The sequence below is a fragment of the Enoplosus armatus genome, chromosome 2, assembly GCF_043641665.1.
Source record: "Enoplosus armatus isolate fEnoArm2 chromosome 2, fEnoArm2.hap1, whole genome shotgun sequence".
NCBI classification, from domain to species: Eukaryota; Metazoa; Chordata; class Actinopteri; order Centrarchiformes; family Enoplosidae; genus Enoplosus; species Enoplosus armatus.
The window spans coordinates 2303168-2321789 of NC_092181.1; the positions used below are offsets into that span (position 1 = coordinate 2303168).

The following is an 18622-nucleotide window of genomic DNA, read 5'->3' on the forward strand; positions in this document are numbered from 1 at the left end:
CTTGTAAATGTCTAACTTGAGTGCACAGTGCCTCTGCGTCTTGAAATGCAGTGTGTAAATTGTCATGTGCTTAACAAACTCAGCATGACCTCACAAGACTGTGTCCTCCTCTTTCTGCATACCACCACACACACACACACACACACACACAAACTGCCATGCTTTGCTTTCGACATTCCTCACTGAGACAAAATTAGATTTGTTGCATTGCAGGAGTGAATGAAGTGCCACAGAATGGTAAAATGGTGGTGTCGGTCTATACGGCGGTGTAGTGATAACAAAATGGTGTACTGCAACACTTTTTTTAGCCAAAACATGGCTAAGCTCTACAACCATTTTTAGGTCAAAATTGTAAATTGTTCAGTACAAGCACCAGCAAAACTAATGACATTCCCATCAGCCTCTGTTGTACTTTGTGTTTAGTGCTAATTAGCAAATGTTAGCATGCTGACATCTAAACTAAGATGGTGAACATGGTAAACATACCTGCTCAACAGCAGCAACATTGTAAATGTGAGAAGGCTCGCATGCTGACATTAGCTCAAGCACCGCTACAGCCTCACAGCCGCTGGGCTCTTAGTCGTGTTGTCTTATACTTTTGTTTCAAAATCAAACTTTGCTTCTTCAGCGCAATGCTGAGAAAAAGAAGTGTCTGAAGTGATATTGAAATAAAGGACAGTTGTGACCTTTTTTGTGATCATGGCTGCATTATGCTCAGATAATCAGAGGCTTTGCACATCTTGTAATTCTTCTGGACACATCGTCAGTGATTGAGTTTCAAAGTTCATTCTTGACCATAGAAATTGCATTTGACAAAATAATCTCCCCTCTAGGTCTATTTGGTAGAAGTTGTGGAGCTTTCGATCATACATTGGGTGTTTCAGGTCTTTGAACCTCATACTTACAGGCAACCAAGCAGAGGTTGATCAGAGCTCAGCTGGTGTCCAGCTGGCAAGCGAACTAGTTCCTCCTCGTGGCCCTTGTGCTGTTCTTGAGCCACAGCCATCTTGAGGCTCTCTCCACAGATGGCTCTTTCTCCTCCTCTCTCCCAGAGTGACTAATGTGCTGCATGCTCTGATCAGAGATCTGGCAGCAAAACAACTGGCTCGCCAACAGCCATGCCTACATCAGGGGATTTATAAATGTACAGGCTTGTGATTTACATCTCTGTCTTCCAGGATTGAGGAGCCATTATCCGTCTACACTGTTGAGGATGAGGAGGACAACACACCGTCCAGTCTGGGAGAATTTCTGACAGCGACTGTGGAAGACATCCCAGAGAACCAAAATCCCTTCAAACCCTCCTCATGGAGGTTGGATGTGGCAAGACAGGAGTGTGCCAGACACTCTGAACGCTACCTTCACCGCATCCTCCACTAAAAACGGGTTGGAGTTTGGAACGACACACAGTCGTGGAAGATGCGATGAAGCTGAAGTCATGAAATACAGAATTGACTCTGCATGAAAAGACATACTATATTACTACTGTTAGCACCTTCTGCTAACATGTAATCTACATGTTAGACCCCAGCACAAATAGATACCAGTAAACCCTGGAAAATCTGTTGGGGATTAGTTCAACTATTATTATTACTCCAGCCATAAATTCAAATGTGTATCTGTTCCAACGCAGGCATGTTGGAGGGGCTTTTGCAGAAGACAGACAGAAACGGGCTGTTGTTTAAGGCCTGAAATGAAATTGCAGATATACATGAGGATGATGCATTTTTGAAGGCGCACCATCATGATATATTATCATGATAAATGGGGGATTAAATGTTAATTGTTCAAGAGCACATTATGAGCATTTCTATCCTAGGATGTTTTGGGTTTTGTGACTGAATACTAAAATAAATGTCCAAATGAAGATGCCATCAATCACATTCTTTTAAAAACTGATTTTTTGGTCACTTGGGGGCAGCGGAAAGAAGCGGTACACACAAAACGTACATATTATCAACTTTTAAGTTGATATGGCAAGCTTGTTAGCAAACAGTTACACAGCAACATTATCATTAATTTGGAGTTGTGTTCCTGGCCACCTGGCAAATGTGCATCCAACATTCACTCTCCTTTTAGCTCTGATTTTGGTCTCTACCAACTTCTGAGGGAAATATCTGGCACTTTAGCTGCTAAATGCTTCACTATTTTCACCAGCTAGTCGCTAACTGCATCCATCTGCTGTTTGGCGCTGAGCAGGGAGTGTACAGTGTGTTTCTTTTTTCACTGAAAACAGGAAATGTTGCTGATGAGAGCATATACTGAACCAAAACAGTAAATTTGTGAACTATAAAACCAAAACAATGAGCTGAACGAAACTAAAACGCTCCATAGAGCTGAGGGGAACTTCAGAGTCAGCTGATCATTTTCTGTGGGTTCATCACTACAAGCAACTACTTTAACATTACACATTTGATCCATTGGTAATGTAAATATATTAATAATAGCAGCTTTAAAGACATGTATCATATTATTGTTGGACGATAACATTTCTAAAATGACCACAGTTGTAATTATACCCAGTGTTCATCAACAGAATACAGTAAAGCACTGGAGGTCTGGCTGAATTTTTCATATAGATGTAAACTGACTGTGACAAACTGTAAATTATTCTCATTCAGAAACACACAAGTCATCTGTATTAATGGAATATGTTTTAATTATAATCTATCATTAAATATTACATACAAATTATACAGTGCATTGTCACAATACATTTCATGTCAGTTCAGTACAGCAGGAAGTTACTTCGTTGTTTACTTAGGTCCACTGCACGAGCCAAAAGCCAGAAAATGAACAGAAATCAACATGGCCGAAACAAACAGGAGCTTGAGGACTGGGAATCACAAACCGCCCTCTGCCTGTTTGCAGATGAGATCATTTTGTCTTCTTCACCAATAATTTAATTAATCAGGGGAAGAAGGAAAAACTAGGCGAGCCAGTCATACTTATCTCAGCTTAACAAATAGTTTTGTTTCTTTAAAGCAAAAGTGCCTCTGCTTTCCAACATGGTCCCAGACCTTAATCGAAACAGTTTGGAGGAGCAATGAGCGAAACCAATTTACATGGCTTGTGTTCACTGTGTAGAGACATACACACCACTGAGTGCCCAGTTCCCAAATCTTTAAGACTGAACCACAATGCACACTTCTCTCTTTTGTTAAAAAATAAAATGCTGATCTTCACTAGTGGCACCGCTGCTTTCACCAGCCCAGGGCGTTAAACTGCACGGCATGGAAAATGCAAGTGAATATTAAAAGGCAGAGAGGTATGAAGAAAAAAAACAAAAACAAACATGGAATGAGACGCCTCCCGCCTGAAAACAAACTATGAGAGGCTTTTGACTGGCTTGCATGTGTGTGAGCAAACATTACGTGCACCCAGGAGTCCGAAAGAAAAGTCCGACATCTCACTGAAATTTTTCTCTCTAGCAGGAAGGCAGAGTCTTCATCATTTAGGCGTTAATTCCTCACTGACATCCACACAAGGCACAGAAGCAAACAGGGAAGATATGTTATGAAACTCTTCCTCTTTTGGCCTCATCTCTCCACCCACTCACTTACTCTTTGTAACCAAAATATCCATAAGGAGAGGAGGGGAGGGTGACGATTATTTCCATTTCCAGGACAGAAACCTGCGCCCTCCCAGTCCATCCAGTCTTCCATCCGTATATCGACACTCCTCACTCCTTTCCTCGCTCCAGCTTCCTGCTGTTCCTCCTCTTCCTCTTCACCGAATCAATCCTACCACCAGGTGAAGAAGGGTCTTCTGCTCTGGAAACTCTGTGTGTAGGACTCACTGTTGGCTCTCTGAGGTGCTCTGGCTGTTTCGACGATTACTGGGGGCATCTGGACTAACTGCAGGGGTGTTTTACCATCCTTCAGGGCTTGGCACAGGTTCAAGATCTTGGGATGAAAGAGGAGACAGAAACAGTACGTCAAAACAGAAACAGTTATGTGAATGTATGCTTTAAAGCAAAAAGAGGAGGGACATTTAGCTGCAATGTTTAGTATGACTTCTTCTGTTTGATGCCAGCAGACTGCATGTCTTTGTATGTCTTATCTAAATCCAGTAACTTAGATTTAGCTGTTTAGAGAAGAGAAGAGAAAACTCACCTGCCCCCTCATTACGGCTACTTGTTTGTGAAACTGTCCTCTGTCGAAACCAGGGTCTTTCTGCGAGACACAGCAGACAGTACACGTATGTTACACATAACGTTCACAGCCACAGAGCTGAGTCATCCATCCTCCTTTCCATCTCGCAGTTTCCTTTATTTGCATTTCTCAGCCAGATTCTCACATTCTACTCTTACGTTATTACCACTTAATTCTGCACAAAAACGTTGATGAATATTTAACCAGTCCCTCCATACCTTGAATAATTCGTACAAGTCCTCTTCCAGGTCTTTGATGAAATTTGGGTCAGAGAGTTTGGGCAGGACCAGCTCTCTGATTTCCTGGGAGAAAGGAACCTTGGCCTGGGAAAGCCACGCCCAGTAGAATGGGTCTGGTGATTGGACAGTGAAGCTGTGTCTTAATGATTATGTACGCTACTTGTAAAGAGCTCGAAAGTTAATGATACAGTGACTCAATAGCTGATCCAACTTGAAAAATCAAAATGGGATGAAAAGAAGAGTAATAAAATAGAAATATATCAGAGCAGTGATGGGTTCAAAGCAATGTCAATGTAGGTGCTTACAGGCTCTCCAGGAGTCAGGGTGTTTGAGGGGGAAGGCCAGGCCGTTGTCTATAGCTGCCAGCTTGATGATGGGATCCTTCACTACCACCCAGTCTGTGTCCTACAGAGATAAAGATAAAGATAAAAGGTACAAACTAAACATATATTCAGCCATTGGGATCAGCATTTTGAAAAATGAATGTCAAGATTCTGACTCTGTGTGTGTGTGTGTAGAGTCTGCATCGTCTGTGTGTCCTCACCCTATTCCCAACAGGGTCCATGGGACAGTCATACTTCAGCAACCAGTTATCATTTCCCCGGTCTAGAATACCCCCCCCCAAAAAAAAAACAGACTCATATTCCATCCTGATCAAAGCAGAGTTACACAGTTTGTGACAGCATGAACTTCATTCAGCAATGTTGACTGTAGAACAACATCTTAATAACAATATATATTCTAATAAACAGGTTTTACTGAGTACATTTCCCATAATGATGACCCAGCCCTGGCTGCGCTGACAGGGAGACTACATGCCTGTGTTCCTGATGATGTAATCGAGGACTACGAGCCGCTCAAACTGCAGCTGGAGCTGACGGTTGGTGTTTTCAGGCAAAGGCTCCGCTTCAAACCTCCGCAGCCAGAAATCTGCATCCTTGTATCCATCAACAAAGAGCTGGAAGGAGCCGACCTGGTGGAATAGCAACAGATGTTTATTATGTTAGATGCAGTTTTTGACTGACTTAAAGGAAAAATTCCCCCTAAAACCCCCCACACACAAAATGACCTGGTCTATTTGCTGCTTTGTGGTGTATTTTCTTGACTGAAAGCCCCAGAACAGCTACTAAACGGAGCTTCTTTTTTTTTTTAACATAGACATTGTGACAGCAGATCTGTTTATTCCTGTTGCAGCTAAAATTACATTTGATGCCAGAAATTAATGAACAGTAAATTTCACAGTTCAAACCAATTACTGGCAACGAGTTCATATTCCTTCTGCTGAAAGTCATTCAGAGGAAATCAAGAAATGATAAAGTGAAATCAAAGTAGACAAGACACATAATAACTTCTACACTTTACTAGACATCATCAACTGATACAGTTTTAATTTCAGGACTTCTTCTGTTACTAGTCACCAGATTACCTTGGGTGGCAGTCCAATCCTGTGGAAGCGCTGGCCCACTTTAGGCACCTTCTCCAGGGCTAGCCTCTTTCCTCGAGACTTCACCCTGTCTATGGCACTGTAGTTGAATGTTTCGCTCGCCAGGTACACAACCTAGAGCGTAAAAGACTGATTAATGGAGGGACTATTTGCCAAATGGTTTGTTGCTATTGTAATGCAAATGTAGCACTGTGTGCGTTTGTACCTTGGTCCTGGGAACGATGTTGAGCTCCAGTTTCTGATCGACCAGGCTGGCCCCGGCCTCCGAGAGGTAACCCTGGTTCAGGACCAAACAGTCGCGGCCAAAGCAGCAGGGACAACACAGTTTTTGGAGCCACTTAGTCCACTTGGGGTTCAGCTGGCCATAAGGCTCTTCATTCTTAGGTTTGAACACACCGATGATTTTCTGTGGAGGGACGGCAGAGTGGAGAAATACGAGAAGGAAAATCAGGTGAGAGCAGACGGAGAGGGTCAGAATCCGAGAGATTAAATTAGAGAGAATACAGGGGTACAGTGGAGAAGTGGATTGTGCTGCAGGAGTAATTTCAAATTGCACATTATATACAGTGAAAACCTGTCACTATTAAAATCCACTGTAACTAACATGAACTGAAGTAGTCTCCACTATGTTCTGTAAAATGTGAAACTACAAACTGTCTTTAAAACCTATAGGGTCGAGTGTTTGATAAGCAAAACATTTTGCATGCGCTGTCACTTTAAAGTTGCATATAGAAAATCACATGTTGCATTACGCTAGCATGACACACACACACACACACACACATACACCAATTTCAACATGAAACCTGGTCATCGAAGAGAATTATATCCTCACAGGGAGCTAGCACATGACTATTAAGCACACTGGTGACTAACTAAGGAAACTGGAGAGGTGGGGGGGGGCAAAAAACCTCTCGCACTCGGCCAAGAATACTGTTTTCTGTTTTGTAAGCACTTAGTGAGTGGAGAAAGAGAAAGTGGCATATACAAGGCCTAGACTACCTTGTCTTGAACACAGTGAAAATAGAGAAATGTGTGAGGATCCAGCCACAAAGTCCAAAGGCACACCTTTTCTTTTCTTTTTTCAACATGGACTGAACACAACACACACTGTAGATAGGGGCATAGTGGGAGGACAGTGTCTGTGAGTTGCTACAGACTTTTAATGATCAAAGTTCACCATCATTAATCTGGAAAGACAGGGAGAGTCAGGAGAAAGTGTTGAGGGTGACGAATGGAAAGAAATGCTCTATAATGGTCCGTGTGTTGTTTCCCTGATTTGTCTTGAATGTGTGGCACTTAACAATAAAGAGATTACAAGTGCTGCAACTCATCATCCATGTGTGCTCAGCATCTAGTGTTTGATTAGATACTTCAGACTTTGTTCTTCGCTCCGACTTGAAATAATGGGTGACAAGCGTGTTATCTGTGACTTTGTGTTGTTGTTGACAGACCGACGTTCCCTAATAGACTACCTGCCTCGGCAGAAGGATCTGACATGATGAACACCTGCCAGCACAGCCGCAGTCACGCTGATGATAAAAGTGCTTCAGGGGGAGCTAAGCGACTGGATCAAGAAGTTAAAAGATACAAAGATGTGAATGTAAATGTTGATCATGTTTACAGGAAATACATGCAACGTATTTATCTATTTAAATGACCGAATGGCTTTTGTCTGTCTGTTTTAATAACTCATAGACCAAAGATCATTTTCCACCTTGGTGGACAATAAAGTTGTAATCTGTTCTTTTCCATTTTAAGAAATTGTTGTTTATTAGTTTAAACTGGAAAACGCAGGGTCATGTTGTGTTTGCATGCCTTACAGCCTATTTGCCAAGTCATCACAGGCTAGTTAGAGGAGGCCTTTCCTAGAAGGGACTAACACCAACAGTCCTGCAGTTGGTCTGACTTGCAGTCATTGCATCACACCCACAACACTTCAGATATCGCAGATCTCTAAAGGGACCGTCACCATTACAGCAACGGTAATCGGTAGCTGTAAGTTAGCAGCTTCTCCTCTTACCCCCTGTGAGTCTTTGACAAAATAGCTTCCACTGGATCCTTGGTAGATCCTCTCCGGGTAGATCCCCTCCTCTATGGCTCGCTCGGCCTTACGGATGATCTCTCTGAACTCGGGATCCTCCGGGAACTCGTTCCTGTGCGGCTCCCGCGGCGAGCTCCCACGGTCCCGGTCCAGAAGCGGCTGTCTCTCCCGGCTGCGTCCCGGACTGCCAGCCGGGATACGCACCACCGAGCCCGGTGTGCTTCCAAACGTGCCCCGGGGGCTGGTGGGCTCTGTGGGACCGTAGCTGAAATCACCGGAGTCCCGGAGCGGAGAGACAAGCGGACTCGTCTCGTCCATGATTCTGGAGGTGGACGAGGAGTTCTTTTAACTCCTGGAGAAAGCGAAGAAAGAGAAAAGAGTACGAAATAGAAGAGGGAAAGAAAGTGGGACGGTTGTTTTGCTGGCTAGTACTGAAGCTGGCTAACAAGGAAACACAGAGAAAAAAAGAAAAATCAGATGACTGTCAGCTTCCGGGAAGAGGCGGGACCAGTTGAGTGTTTTGATCTTTAACCAATCAGCCTTCAAATGCCCCTGTCAACAACCTAGCCTCTAGCGCCGATTGGACATAACCATTGCGCCCACGGAAGACATGTGAGAGCATAGTTAACCCAATCAATTAACTCCATATAAAAAAGGGCTTTGATGAAAATTCCAGTGTTATTATGGAACTGAGGAAAAAAACTTTTCTTGTTGTCAGACTGGTAAATGTCGACTACCTCTGTCTTCTGCCTAATGAGAAACACAAAGCCAAATTCAACTCTAAAGTGTGTTTACACAAAAAAAAAACACAAATGAATTTGACAAAACTGAATCAACATGTTAAGATTAACAGATGACACCACCATGTCAAGATTCAGTGGACCACTATGTTGGAAATACATGACTTCTGTTCTTTGATCTTTGAGATCATGCCTCAATGAATGCATTTCATTTGTTCATCTTTATTCCTGTGTCCCAGGGCAAGTTAGTCATATCTTCAAGATCAGCCTGCCAGTGAGCAACAGACGATGTTTTGACAAATGCACATTGAATTTCAGCATTTTTGAGCTGATAACAATACATTTTGTCCAGTAACCCCAAACTAAGTGTCTTATTCCCATTATGGACTGTGCACTCTTGATTCCTTGCACTTGTTTTGCTCCTAAAATGCTGAATGGCAAACATTGACTACTCCCCCCTGCATTGGAAGGTCAAAGGTCATGGATGGTACTATCTGAAGCTCTCTGGATTTTATGTCATAGTCAAGCAACACTTCAGCATGGCAGGTTCTGGTTTGAATGAGGGACTCTTGAAGGATATTCTAAACAGAGTGCCATGTCCCAGAATAAATCTAATGAGTAATACAGTCACAATCTGTCATAACTGGGGAAGTCCAAGTCACGTCTCCAAGTCCATGAGGTCCTCTTAAGTCCTCATGAGCAAACTGCAAATTAAAAGCTACTAGTCTTTCATTACTGTTAAATGACACATTTAAATAAGTTCCTTTCAAAGCTGTTTTAATAGTGTTTTGCTATGTGTAGGCCGAACAATACGTCAACAGTCTATAGTTGTCGTGTCTATGCAGCCACATTTGGGAGAGACAGCTTGATTCAGCTGTCCAGTACTGTAGTTTTTCTATTACACAGCACTGCTTAGTGACTGTGTCTATCTTTAGGGGATGAGGAGCAAAATGAGGCGACAGTGCAGATTGCTAGTGCCGCAACTGAGTCATGTCAGATAATAAGTAATAAAGTAAATGAATACAGGTGTGCTGCTGTGAAGATAGTCTGTATGTAGCAGTACTGACTGATATATCTAATATTTGAAGATGTGTATACTAGTATTTTTTCCACTTACTACGGTGATCATTCATGAGATTTGCTTGTGTAAAAAGGCAGTTTCCTCCATATGATGCACTGCTGGGTGTGTGGACGTGCCTCTGTGCGCATCCTCCTGCCTCTCCCTCCTCCTCCGGCGCACACAGCTCGCCTTCTGATTGGTAGGAGGCAGGAAGAGAGCTCGGGTCGTGAGATCCGTCAAGTTCAGACAGACCAGCCAACTCTGTAAAGCCACTGCAGCTTCAGACTATCCCTCCAGATCACCAAAAATACTGCGCCCGCTTCTTTGTAGCCGTATTTGGGGTTGCGGCGAAATCGGGACAAATCTGCGGACGTTGCCGCCGCATTGTGAGAAGAGTCACTTACCCCAAATAATCCGGAAATACAGCGCAGAGGGCATCGCTGCGAGGATGGCTGCGTACAAGCTGGTCCTGATCCGCCATGGAGAGAGCTGCTGGAACCAGGAGAACCGCTTCTGTGGCTGGTTCGACGCGGACCTGAGTGAGACCGGGGAGCAGGAGGCAAAGAGAGGAGGACAGGCGCTGAAAGGTACCAGATAATGTCACAGGGCCTAATCGGGCTTTCTCTCTGTCGTTGGATTTAAGCCGTTGCAAGCCAGTGCTTATGCAACTCTGCCGGGTGGGGAAACAGGTATCCGGCCCACTGCGACACGAGACAGGCCAGCAGCAGAGGAGAGAGCAGGTGGAAGTGATTATGTTTGTTAGGCTCGACGGTTAGTCTTGAGAATAAAATAAAAACAACTGGAGTGGCCACGCATTTGTAGGAGAATTTAGATGCTACAAATGGTTTGATCAGACATCTGTCAGTCTGGCACAGACCACAGAGTCTCTGCTGGACCCGTTTTCCCTTGAGCCCATGATGGTCCCTCACACCAGTCAAGACAGTCGTTTCCAGTAAAGAGAAATTAAGATTAATAATTCAGATTTGTCTTTTTGGTAAATAATATAATATGTCCTATAAGTCGTGATGCAGACAGATGTCCATGATGACTGTCATCTGATGACGTCAAGAATTCAAGTTTGGATGCTTTGATTGATTGATTTTGAAAAAAACAAAATATGGTAAAACACAAATGGCAAATTATCTGTATTTGGAGAATGCTGATGAAGTCAAAACCTGTGACAACTTTTAGGACCGATAACTGTAAAGACCTGTCACTCAGATCTCAGGAATAATGGAGGCCAGAGATTCCTTAGATTACTACTGTTTGCTGAGTGGAATTTTGCTATTCAGTGTTGGATTTTGTGGGGTTAATGTGGACAGTTTTACAATCCTCCTTTCAGTCCACCACTGTTGGTTTTCTGTGACCCAAAAATCCTCTGCAGGCACATCCTGCAGAGCCCACAGTCTGCCAGTGTCCCATGGTGTAGCACTGCCCCTGACTAAGCAAAAGCAAGTGTAGAAATGTGAGGAGAGAAGCAATAAACAATGCAGATCATCGTCATTGGGTTGAGTGTAAATTAGCTGGAATAATAATTTTTCCTCCCTATAACAAAATTAAATTTGATTTGTATGTTGTCCTGCACTTACATATTAGTGAAACCTCTCAACATTCATATTTACCATCTTTCTCATGTCCTGTCTCTGATTCACTCAGACGCTGGCTATGAATTCGATATTTGCTACACCTCTGTCCTAAAGAGGGCCATCCGCACCCTGTGGTTTGTCCTGGACAGCATCGACCAGATGTGGCTGCCCGTGCACCGGACCTGGCGCCTCAATGAGCGTCACTACGGTGGCCTGACTGGGCTGAACAAGGCTGAAACAGCAGCTAAACACGGAGATGCCCAGGTCAAGATCTGGAGGCGCTCTTTTGACACTCCTCCCCCGCCCATGGATGAGGAACATGACTTCTATGAGACCATAAGCAAGGTGACACCACAGGAAAACTGTCAAGCATTTCTCTCTTACACATGCAGACATCTTTATTTCATCAGCGTAAGCCCACATGGCTAAAACACAATTGGTAACACTGACATTCTTTTTTGTTGTAGGATCGGCGTTATGCCGACCTGACGGAGGACCAGCTTCCCAGCTGTGAGAGTCTCAAGGACACCATTGCCAGGGCTCTGCCCTTCTGGAACGAAGAGATCGTTCCACAGATCAAAGAGGGAAAGAGGGTGCTGATTGCTGCCCATGGCAACAGTCTCCGGGGCATCGTCAAGCATCTCGAGGGTAAGACACAGAGCGGACAGTTGAGCCGCTGCCCGGTGCCAAAAGTGTTTATCCCATGTTAAACTCCTGAAAGTTTGCATTTATTGATAACCTTTATATTATTCAACACTGAATCAAGATCACTGTCTGAGTTGATAACTAATCTGATTTTTTTCAAACGGGGGCTGGCTGAATTTCAGTGACTGAATCTTTATTATCTCTGTCTGTGGGTCTCAAAGTTGATTTATCTATGCGAGTGTCTACTTTTTTTGATAAAACAGAATTTCTTTTGTCAAAATTTCTAATTCTACTGATGCTTCAGCAGAGAGTTTCATGCCTGTCAAAGTGTTGACCACGCTCAAACAACTGGTTATGTAACATCATGTGTGGTTTTTAGATTTTCTGCATGTTTCACTCTCAAAACATTTGGGAACAATTTTCTATGAGCAAGAAACCTTTGCTATCATACGTAGCTAGCATCAGCTGATTCACACCTGATTGGCCACTTGAAATCAAACTCTGTCTGTTCAGATGAAATGAATATCCATGCAAATGCATTAAAAGCTCTGCACGTCTGTTACTGTCTCCCAGGTATGTCAGAGGAGGCAATCATGGAGCTGAACCTGCCCACAGGTATCCCCATCGTGTACGAGCTGGACAAGAACCTGAAGCCTTTAGGACCCATGCAGTTCCTGGGAGATGAGGAGACTGTCAAGAAGGCCATGGAAGCTGTGGCTGCTCAGGGCAAAGCCAAGAAATAGACTCCTCCCACCCCCCCGTGGGTGGGCTAGAGTATAGATCAATCTTGTGCTGTTCAGTTATCAAGTTATTACAAGATCATTTATTGTTACTGTCATCACAGACTTGCGCACACACAGACACAAAATGTGCACTTTATTTTGATAATACCCAGCTTTCACACAAACATACAATCTAGTGTTTGATTTGATTGGTCTTTACCTTGTGACATACTGAAACATATATTTCATTATTAGACAATGGATACCAGTTGTAATATGATTTACGCACTGACCAAAATGCAAAATTAGGGACCAGCGAATAGGAGCAAACATAGACTAACCCTGCAGAGTCGTCCCAAGTATTCCTTCCTATTTACGACCCATGTAGGTGAAATCTCAGTGGGAACAGTATATCCTATAAAGTGTAACACTGGCTGTTGTTAAAAGGGCAAGGGCATGCTCTGCACTGCTGATTTTTGTTTGCTGTGGCATTGTGAGAAAAAGAATAAAAGTTGTGAGCCATTATGTGATGAAATCTTTTATCAGTGTCTGACGTCATTTTACAGCAGAGCTGTCTACCCTGTCCTTATGAATCATGTGGTTATGGAGACATTGGTTGGGTGAAGTCTCTCATGAAAAATAATGATGAATATATTGGTTTTAAAGGGAAACTACGCTACATACATAATACATGGCATGTATTATTAGAGCAATGTTATAGTGACACCACAGGGGATTACAAAATACATAATAAACATAAAAGTACAATGAGATCACTGTAAAGTCTATTGATTAGTAGTCAGACGCTGTGAAGTCACTATACGACAAATACTGTAGGACTGTGATTTTTTTTTTTACACCATTGGACATACTCCATTGCCATCTTTGTATGGAGCTTATAAATTTAGACTGATTTGAGTGATTGTAAATTATTATCCCATCATGGATTCTTTGGTAGTATTTTGCCCCACCGGTCCTTGAGATTTTAGATTTTAGGTATTTAACAAAGCCATAGAGGTATACATCTCAAAGTGCGCATCGTATATACCTCTAACGTGATTGCATAAACATCTGCTTAATACACGCCCCAGTTAGCATATTTATAAATGAAATAATTGTCCATTATAAGAAAGTGATTGATATAATGAATGCATTGTTATTATTAGTAGTAGTAGTAGTGGTAGTAGTAGTGGTATATGCTGTCGTTGTTGTTGAAGTACAAGTAAGTAACTGTACACATATAATCTATTAAACTGTGTGTGGATGTTGATTATATGGCATGTGTATGTGTCCATGTGTGCCTCAACAAACATGGCCGACCAAGCCGTCCTTCTTTTCCTTCCCCTCAGCGTGGGACCTGCCAATCAGAATTGACTCGAGCCCTTCGTCACAGCCAATCGGCTGACGAGCTGCTCTTCTCGAAAACATGTCGCCCATGAAGCTGTGTGTTCCAGGTGAGTCCCTTAAATTTGTAAATATTAGCTCCCAGGATGTCGTTAAACCAGACTTTAGACCGCTTGGTCCTTTTGTGCTTATGTTGGCTTTTGTCGACGTCGCTGTGTAGCTTGAAAGCACAGCTCCACTGTAGTCTCACAGTGTAAAATCCTGTTAATTATTCCCAGCTGCCACGCGTGGCGTGGGCTTTGGCTTCTAGCACAGTTAACGTTGCGTTAACTTACTTTTAAAGTATGGCTAGTTGTATCAGGTGAATAAGACACTGTCGGTGTGTTCAGGGATATTGTGCCCCATAGTTTTACGGGTAATTACCGTACTTGTGCAGGGCTGTGAGCTCCTGACTTTTACTTTCCACGGCAGGTTTCATCTCCAGCCCTGCCCATCGCCTCAGGCGGGACAGCAGCATTCCTTCTCTCACTTGTTTTGACTCACCCGTGTGAAATCCTCGCTTTTCTTGTGGCAGTAGGACATGCCAACAAAAATGTTTCACATCGAACAGTTGCCTGAGGTCTGATAGTGATCTTTTCATTATGTTGTGGCATGGAAACACCAGTCATTGACGGTAGTAACGTGGGTCAGTCCTCATCATGCTGGAATAGCATTTCATGTCTTGCTCAAAGGGACCAGACCAGGGTTCCCCGAGCAGTAATTGTCCTCAGATGACGGACAGTTTTGGACAAAGAGCACACAAGTGTTATATGAGTTAAATCTATTCCCTGTGCAAACAGGACTGTGATAAGTTTCACCTTCTTTGCACAATGTAATTAGTCTTTTTCTACTTGTGTATTGTATATTTGTGTGTTCCATTTTTTGCTTCTGTTTAGGGACTATAGATGTAAATTAGTATTCTTTCTAACTTTGGCATGTTTACATCTATTATTATACTGATATTCATTAATGTGCAATGTCCCTATCAAGTAAATGAGCAAAATAAAATAAATAAAAATAATTTCTAATGTTCAAGGGTGAAAGCCACACTCATTAAATATGTGGTATTTGCTTTGTCTTTTATTCTGATTTGTAAAATCACTGACACATAGTATGTCCAACTTTCCTCCACTACCTCTTTATTTCCCCTTCATGTTCGTCTGCAGGTGACAAGCTATGCAGTGTAGAAGACTGTATTCCCGGCACAGGAGTATACCTGCGGCACGGCTACATCTACTCCTCACTGGCAGGCTACGTGCTCAGGAAAAACGAGGGAGAGGAGGTGAGGGGTGTGGTGGGGTGGGTGTGGACAGCTACTGAAGCAATCAGGCATGTAGAAGTGCCAGAGTAAAGGTATTACGCAACGTTTGTGAACGTGACTACTGAAATGGGTTTGTTCAGTGCATGTGATGAATTATGAACCATATTTTGTGTAACATGTCTTTCCTTCGGGCTGTTTTGAGCTGGTTCTGTGTTACGTGTGTGTGAGCTTTAATACATGTGATCTTTGTCTCTTTCTAGTTACCAGTGATCTCAGTGGTGAGGGAAACAGAAACGCAACTACTACCAGATGTAGGAGCAATAGTCACCTGTAAGGTATGCAATGAAATCAGAGTATTTTTCTATAATTGGGATGATCTGATGAACTGATCTTGCTGGTGGGTTGTCTTGAGCCTGACTGTTCTTTGCTTGGACAGGTGACAAGCATCAACCCCAGGTTCGCCAAGGTCCACATCCTGTATGTAGGCTCCACACCACTGAAGGACCGCTTCAGAGGGACAATCAGGTAACCCCCCAAAAACCTGTCTCTATAGTGAAACAATGTTTTATGTCATATTTCTCCCCAAAACTGAGCCCCACTCCCTCTGACTCTACAGGAAAGAAGACGTGCGCGCAACAGAGAAAGACAAGGTGTGTTTGAACCCATGTGTTCAATCAGATCATCATCAGCTTTTTCTGTTGCTCCCGTTTACTTATTGATCTAAGATGACATGCTCAGCTTAAAGTTTGTGTCTTTATTGTTACAGGTGGAGACGTACAAAAGCTTCAGACCTGGTGACATCGTCTTGGCGAAAGTGGTATCCTTCACCTGCCCTCTGGGCTAAGACAAATAAGTACCTTTGTGAAGGTAGCTATGAAAACTATTCAGCTTATGCATCAGCTACCCCTCCCCCCTAAACTTGGAATGACTCCTAAACTGATGTTTACTTAAAGGGGTTTATAATCATAATGCGTAGCAGATGCACATTTTCATTTGTTACTTTTAAAATCAATTACAATTGTTTACTTACTGTGTTGTTAACCCTTGACCTGTGATGTCAGATCTCTCTTGGTGACGTGCAGTCTAACTACCTGTTGACAACAGCAGAGAATGAACTGGGGGTGGTGGTGGCACACAGTGAAGCAGGTAACTTAGAGTGCTGCATCTGTTTCTTCCTTTTTATTTATGCACAACGCTGCTCAGATTGATGGCATCCTGTTTGAGCACAAGGTGGTGCAAGAGTAACTGCCCAGATAACTGGAGAGATGAGAGTTACTACTGTGCATCTGTAGACAGTTGTTGTAATGTGGACAGTACACAGCCATTTTGCATAGGGAGCTATATTTACAACGCATTATTGCAGTTTGGCAGAATTTACTTTACTCCTTCTACTAAGGAAGCCTTTTTGTTTGTGTAGTAATATGTTATAGCACCTTCAATCCAATTATTTTGCTACTCCTGAGAGCAATGGAAGTGGCGGAACATAAAAATGACTATTGAAAGCATTGCTCCTGTAAATCTACTAAATCAAAATGCACATACAGAAATTCTGCAAGATGAGCACCGACATGAGTCTCATCTTAACCTCACGCTTTGGAGAAGTCATGGTCCTCTGTAGAGGAGACAAAGTGTCTTAAATATGCCTATGTCCAGTTGTCCCAGCCATGTTCTCCTTAATAAATCCACATTACGGACATGTTCAGCTAGAGCTTCGTCAATATGGTCAGCCATGGGTGTTGTAAGCAGAAGTGAACCCAAACGTAAGGGGTCAGCTGTCTCTTGCTGGTTCATGCTTTAGCGCCCCTAGCTGCGACACCCAGACAACAGCAGGCGCTTGCATTGCGTTAATATTTTACAGGTGACACACTATAGAGTGCAGCGACTTGTGACATCGGTCTTGCGCTGCTTGCAGCGTCTGCGTTCATGTGCTTACATCTGTCCATACTGATATTGTATAAGTCTGATTTTAAGCAGAACTCTGTACAGGATAACAGGAACCTCATTTTTGTGTCACATCTTTGTCACACGTTGTCCTTTCTGAATCAGGTTCCCAGATGATTCCTATCAGCTGGTGTGAGATGCAGTGCCCACGGACGCACGCCAAAGAGTTTCGTAAAGTGGCACGAGTGCAGCCGGAGTATCTACAGGCATGAGAGCCCTGAAACTTCTTTCTTCCACAAGGAACACACAGCTTCCCCTCCCTCCTTCACTCACTGTTGTCAAGTAGCCTTCAAACTCTGTTTCCTGAGAGACTGGACGACGTGCATATTGTTGGCTACTTCTGGTTTCATGTCTTTCTTAAGTGTTTTGTTAAATAGCTTTCCCTCTGCACATCGTGTCATCATTTAAATGTGCCAGCTTGAAAACACAGAAGCAGCGTGGGAGCAAACTGCAAAATTGTCAGGACATATTCTAAACAACGTAGCGACTGTTGTAAAGACATTTTTGACTAAACTAAAATGTTACATTTCAGCTGCCAAACTTTCTAAGTGACCACTATATTGAGAAGCTAAAAGCGTCTAGTGAAGAAAGGTCTTTTGCACTCAGCTTTGCTAAAAGGTATTATGGCGGATTATCAGGTCGCTCGAAGAATGAAGCAGTTGCTGCACGTTGCCAGGTGCATAAACGTGAGACTTGGTTTAAGACAGGGCCCAATCTGCATCGCATGTAAAGGCAAAAAAAGAATACCCTGCATTTTGTAACCAGAGGGATCATTCAAAAGGCAGTGGCTGTATTTGGTCTGAACTAAGGAGGATTCGTCCAAAAATGCAACTTTGAAACTTCTTTTGCATGATGTGTATGCAGATAACTTGTTTGTTTTTTTTACCTTGTCTATAAAGGTGGCATTTATTTAGTTGAAAGACATTTTAAGGCTTCTGTACTCTTTTCCAGTTTCAAGTAAACTGGTGGACTAATGTTGTCCACACAGCAGTTTTAAAGGAAAATAAATGTGATTACGAGAGCCGAATGTTCAGTCAGAATTACAACATAGCTGCCATGCGCGGAATATTGAAGGACAACGTATGATAGTCAAATATTTCTTTTTTGTTTTCCAGCACATTGTCAAAATTAAAGGATTACGAGCCTACAACAAGCAAGCAGAAATGTTTCTATTTTATCTTTTAAGTAAAGTGTACTTTCCTTTATTCACTTTACAGCAGACGTCATTCATGTGCAAGATTGAAATAAAATGACTATCGAAGCCAATCAGTGTGAGTTTCCTCTTTCTATCCAGACTGATTTAAGGGATGTACTTCAGTATTCAGTAATAAAACTAAGTGATAATTTTAGCTGTGCATTGACCTCAGCAGTGGTGGAAAAATCACCTTATGATTCAATGACCC

The 18622-nt window shown here is 42.8% G+C and overlaps 3 protein-coding genes across 5 annotated transcripts; 2 read left to right on the forward strand and 1 right to left on the reverse strand.

Annotated features, from left to right (window-relative positions):
- Positions 1-2635: 2635 nt before the first annotated feature.
- On the reverse strand, positions 2636-8312 carry pi4k2a (phosphatidylinositol 4-kinase type 2 alpha). Its single transcript, XM_070918067.1, has 9 exons — positions 7861-8312; positions 6043-6243; positions 5820-5951; positions 5213-5366; positions 4938-4999; positions 4699-4798; positions 4373-4506; positions 4116-4175; positions 2636-3905 (listed from the first exon to the last, which is right to left on the reverse strand). Exons 1-9 carry the CDS (start codon positions 8197-8199, stop codon positions 3744-3746), a joined length of 1344 nt encoding a protein of 447 aa, XP_070774168.1. The 5' UTR covers positions 8200-8312; the 3' UTR covers positions 2636-3743.
- Positions 8313-9893: 1581 nt separating this feature from the next.
- Positions 9894-13169, forward strand: pgam1b (phosphoglycerate mutase 1b). Its single transcript, XM_070919961.1, has 4 exons — positions 9894-10268; positions 11338-11612; positions 11735-11915; positions 12486-13169. The coding sequence occupies exons 1-4, from the start codon at positions 10130-10132 to the stop codon at positions 12653-12655; spliced, it is 765 nt and encodes a 254-aa protein (XP_070776062.1). The 5' UTR covers positions 9894-10129; the 3' UTR covers positions 12656-13169.
- Positions 13170-14060: 891 nt separating this feature from the next.
- On the forward strand, positions 14061-18485 carry exosc1 (exosome component 1). 3 transcript variants are annotated; one of them, XM_070916484.1, is made up of 8 exons: positions 14061-14088; positions 15184-15299; positions 15539-15613; positions 15715-15803; positions 15895-15928; positions 16045-16095; positions 16340-16424; positions 17325-18485. In XM_070916484.1, exons 1-8 carry the CDS (start codon positions 14061-14063, stop codon positions 17429-17431), a joined length of 585 nt encoding a protein of 194 aa, XP_070772585.1. In that variant the 3' UTR covers positions 17432-18485. The 3 variants fall into 3 exon arrangements, with proteins under 3 accessions (XP_070772585.1, XP_070772592.1, XP_070772600.1); XM_070916491.1 differs by lacking the exon at positions 15539-15613 and having other exon boundaries at positions 14063-14088; XM_070916499.1 differs by lacking the exons at positions 15539-15613; positions 15715-15803; positions 15895-15928 and having other exon boundaries at positions 14063-14088.
- The last annotated feature ends 137 nt before the right edge of the window (positions 18486-18622 follow it).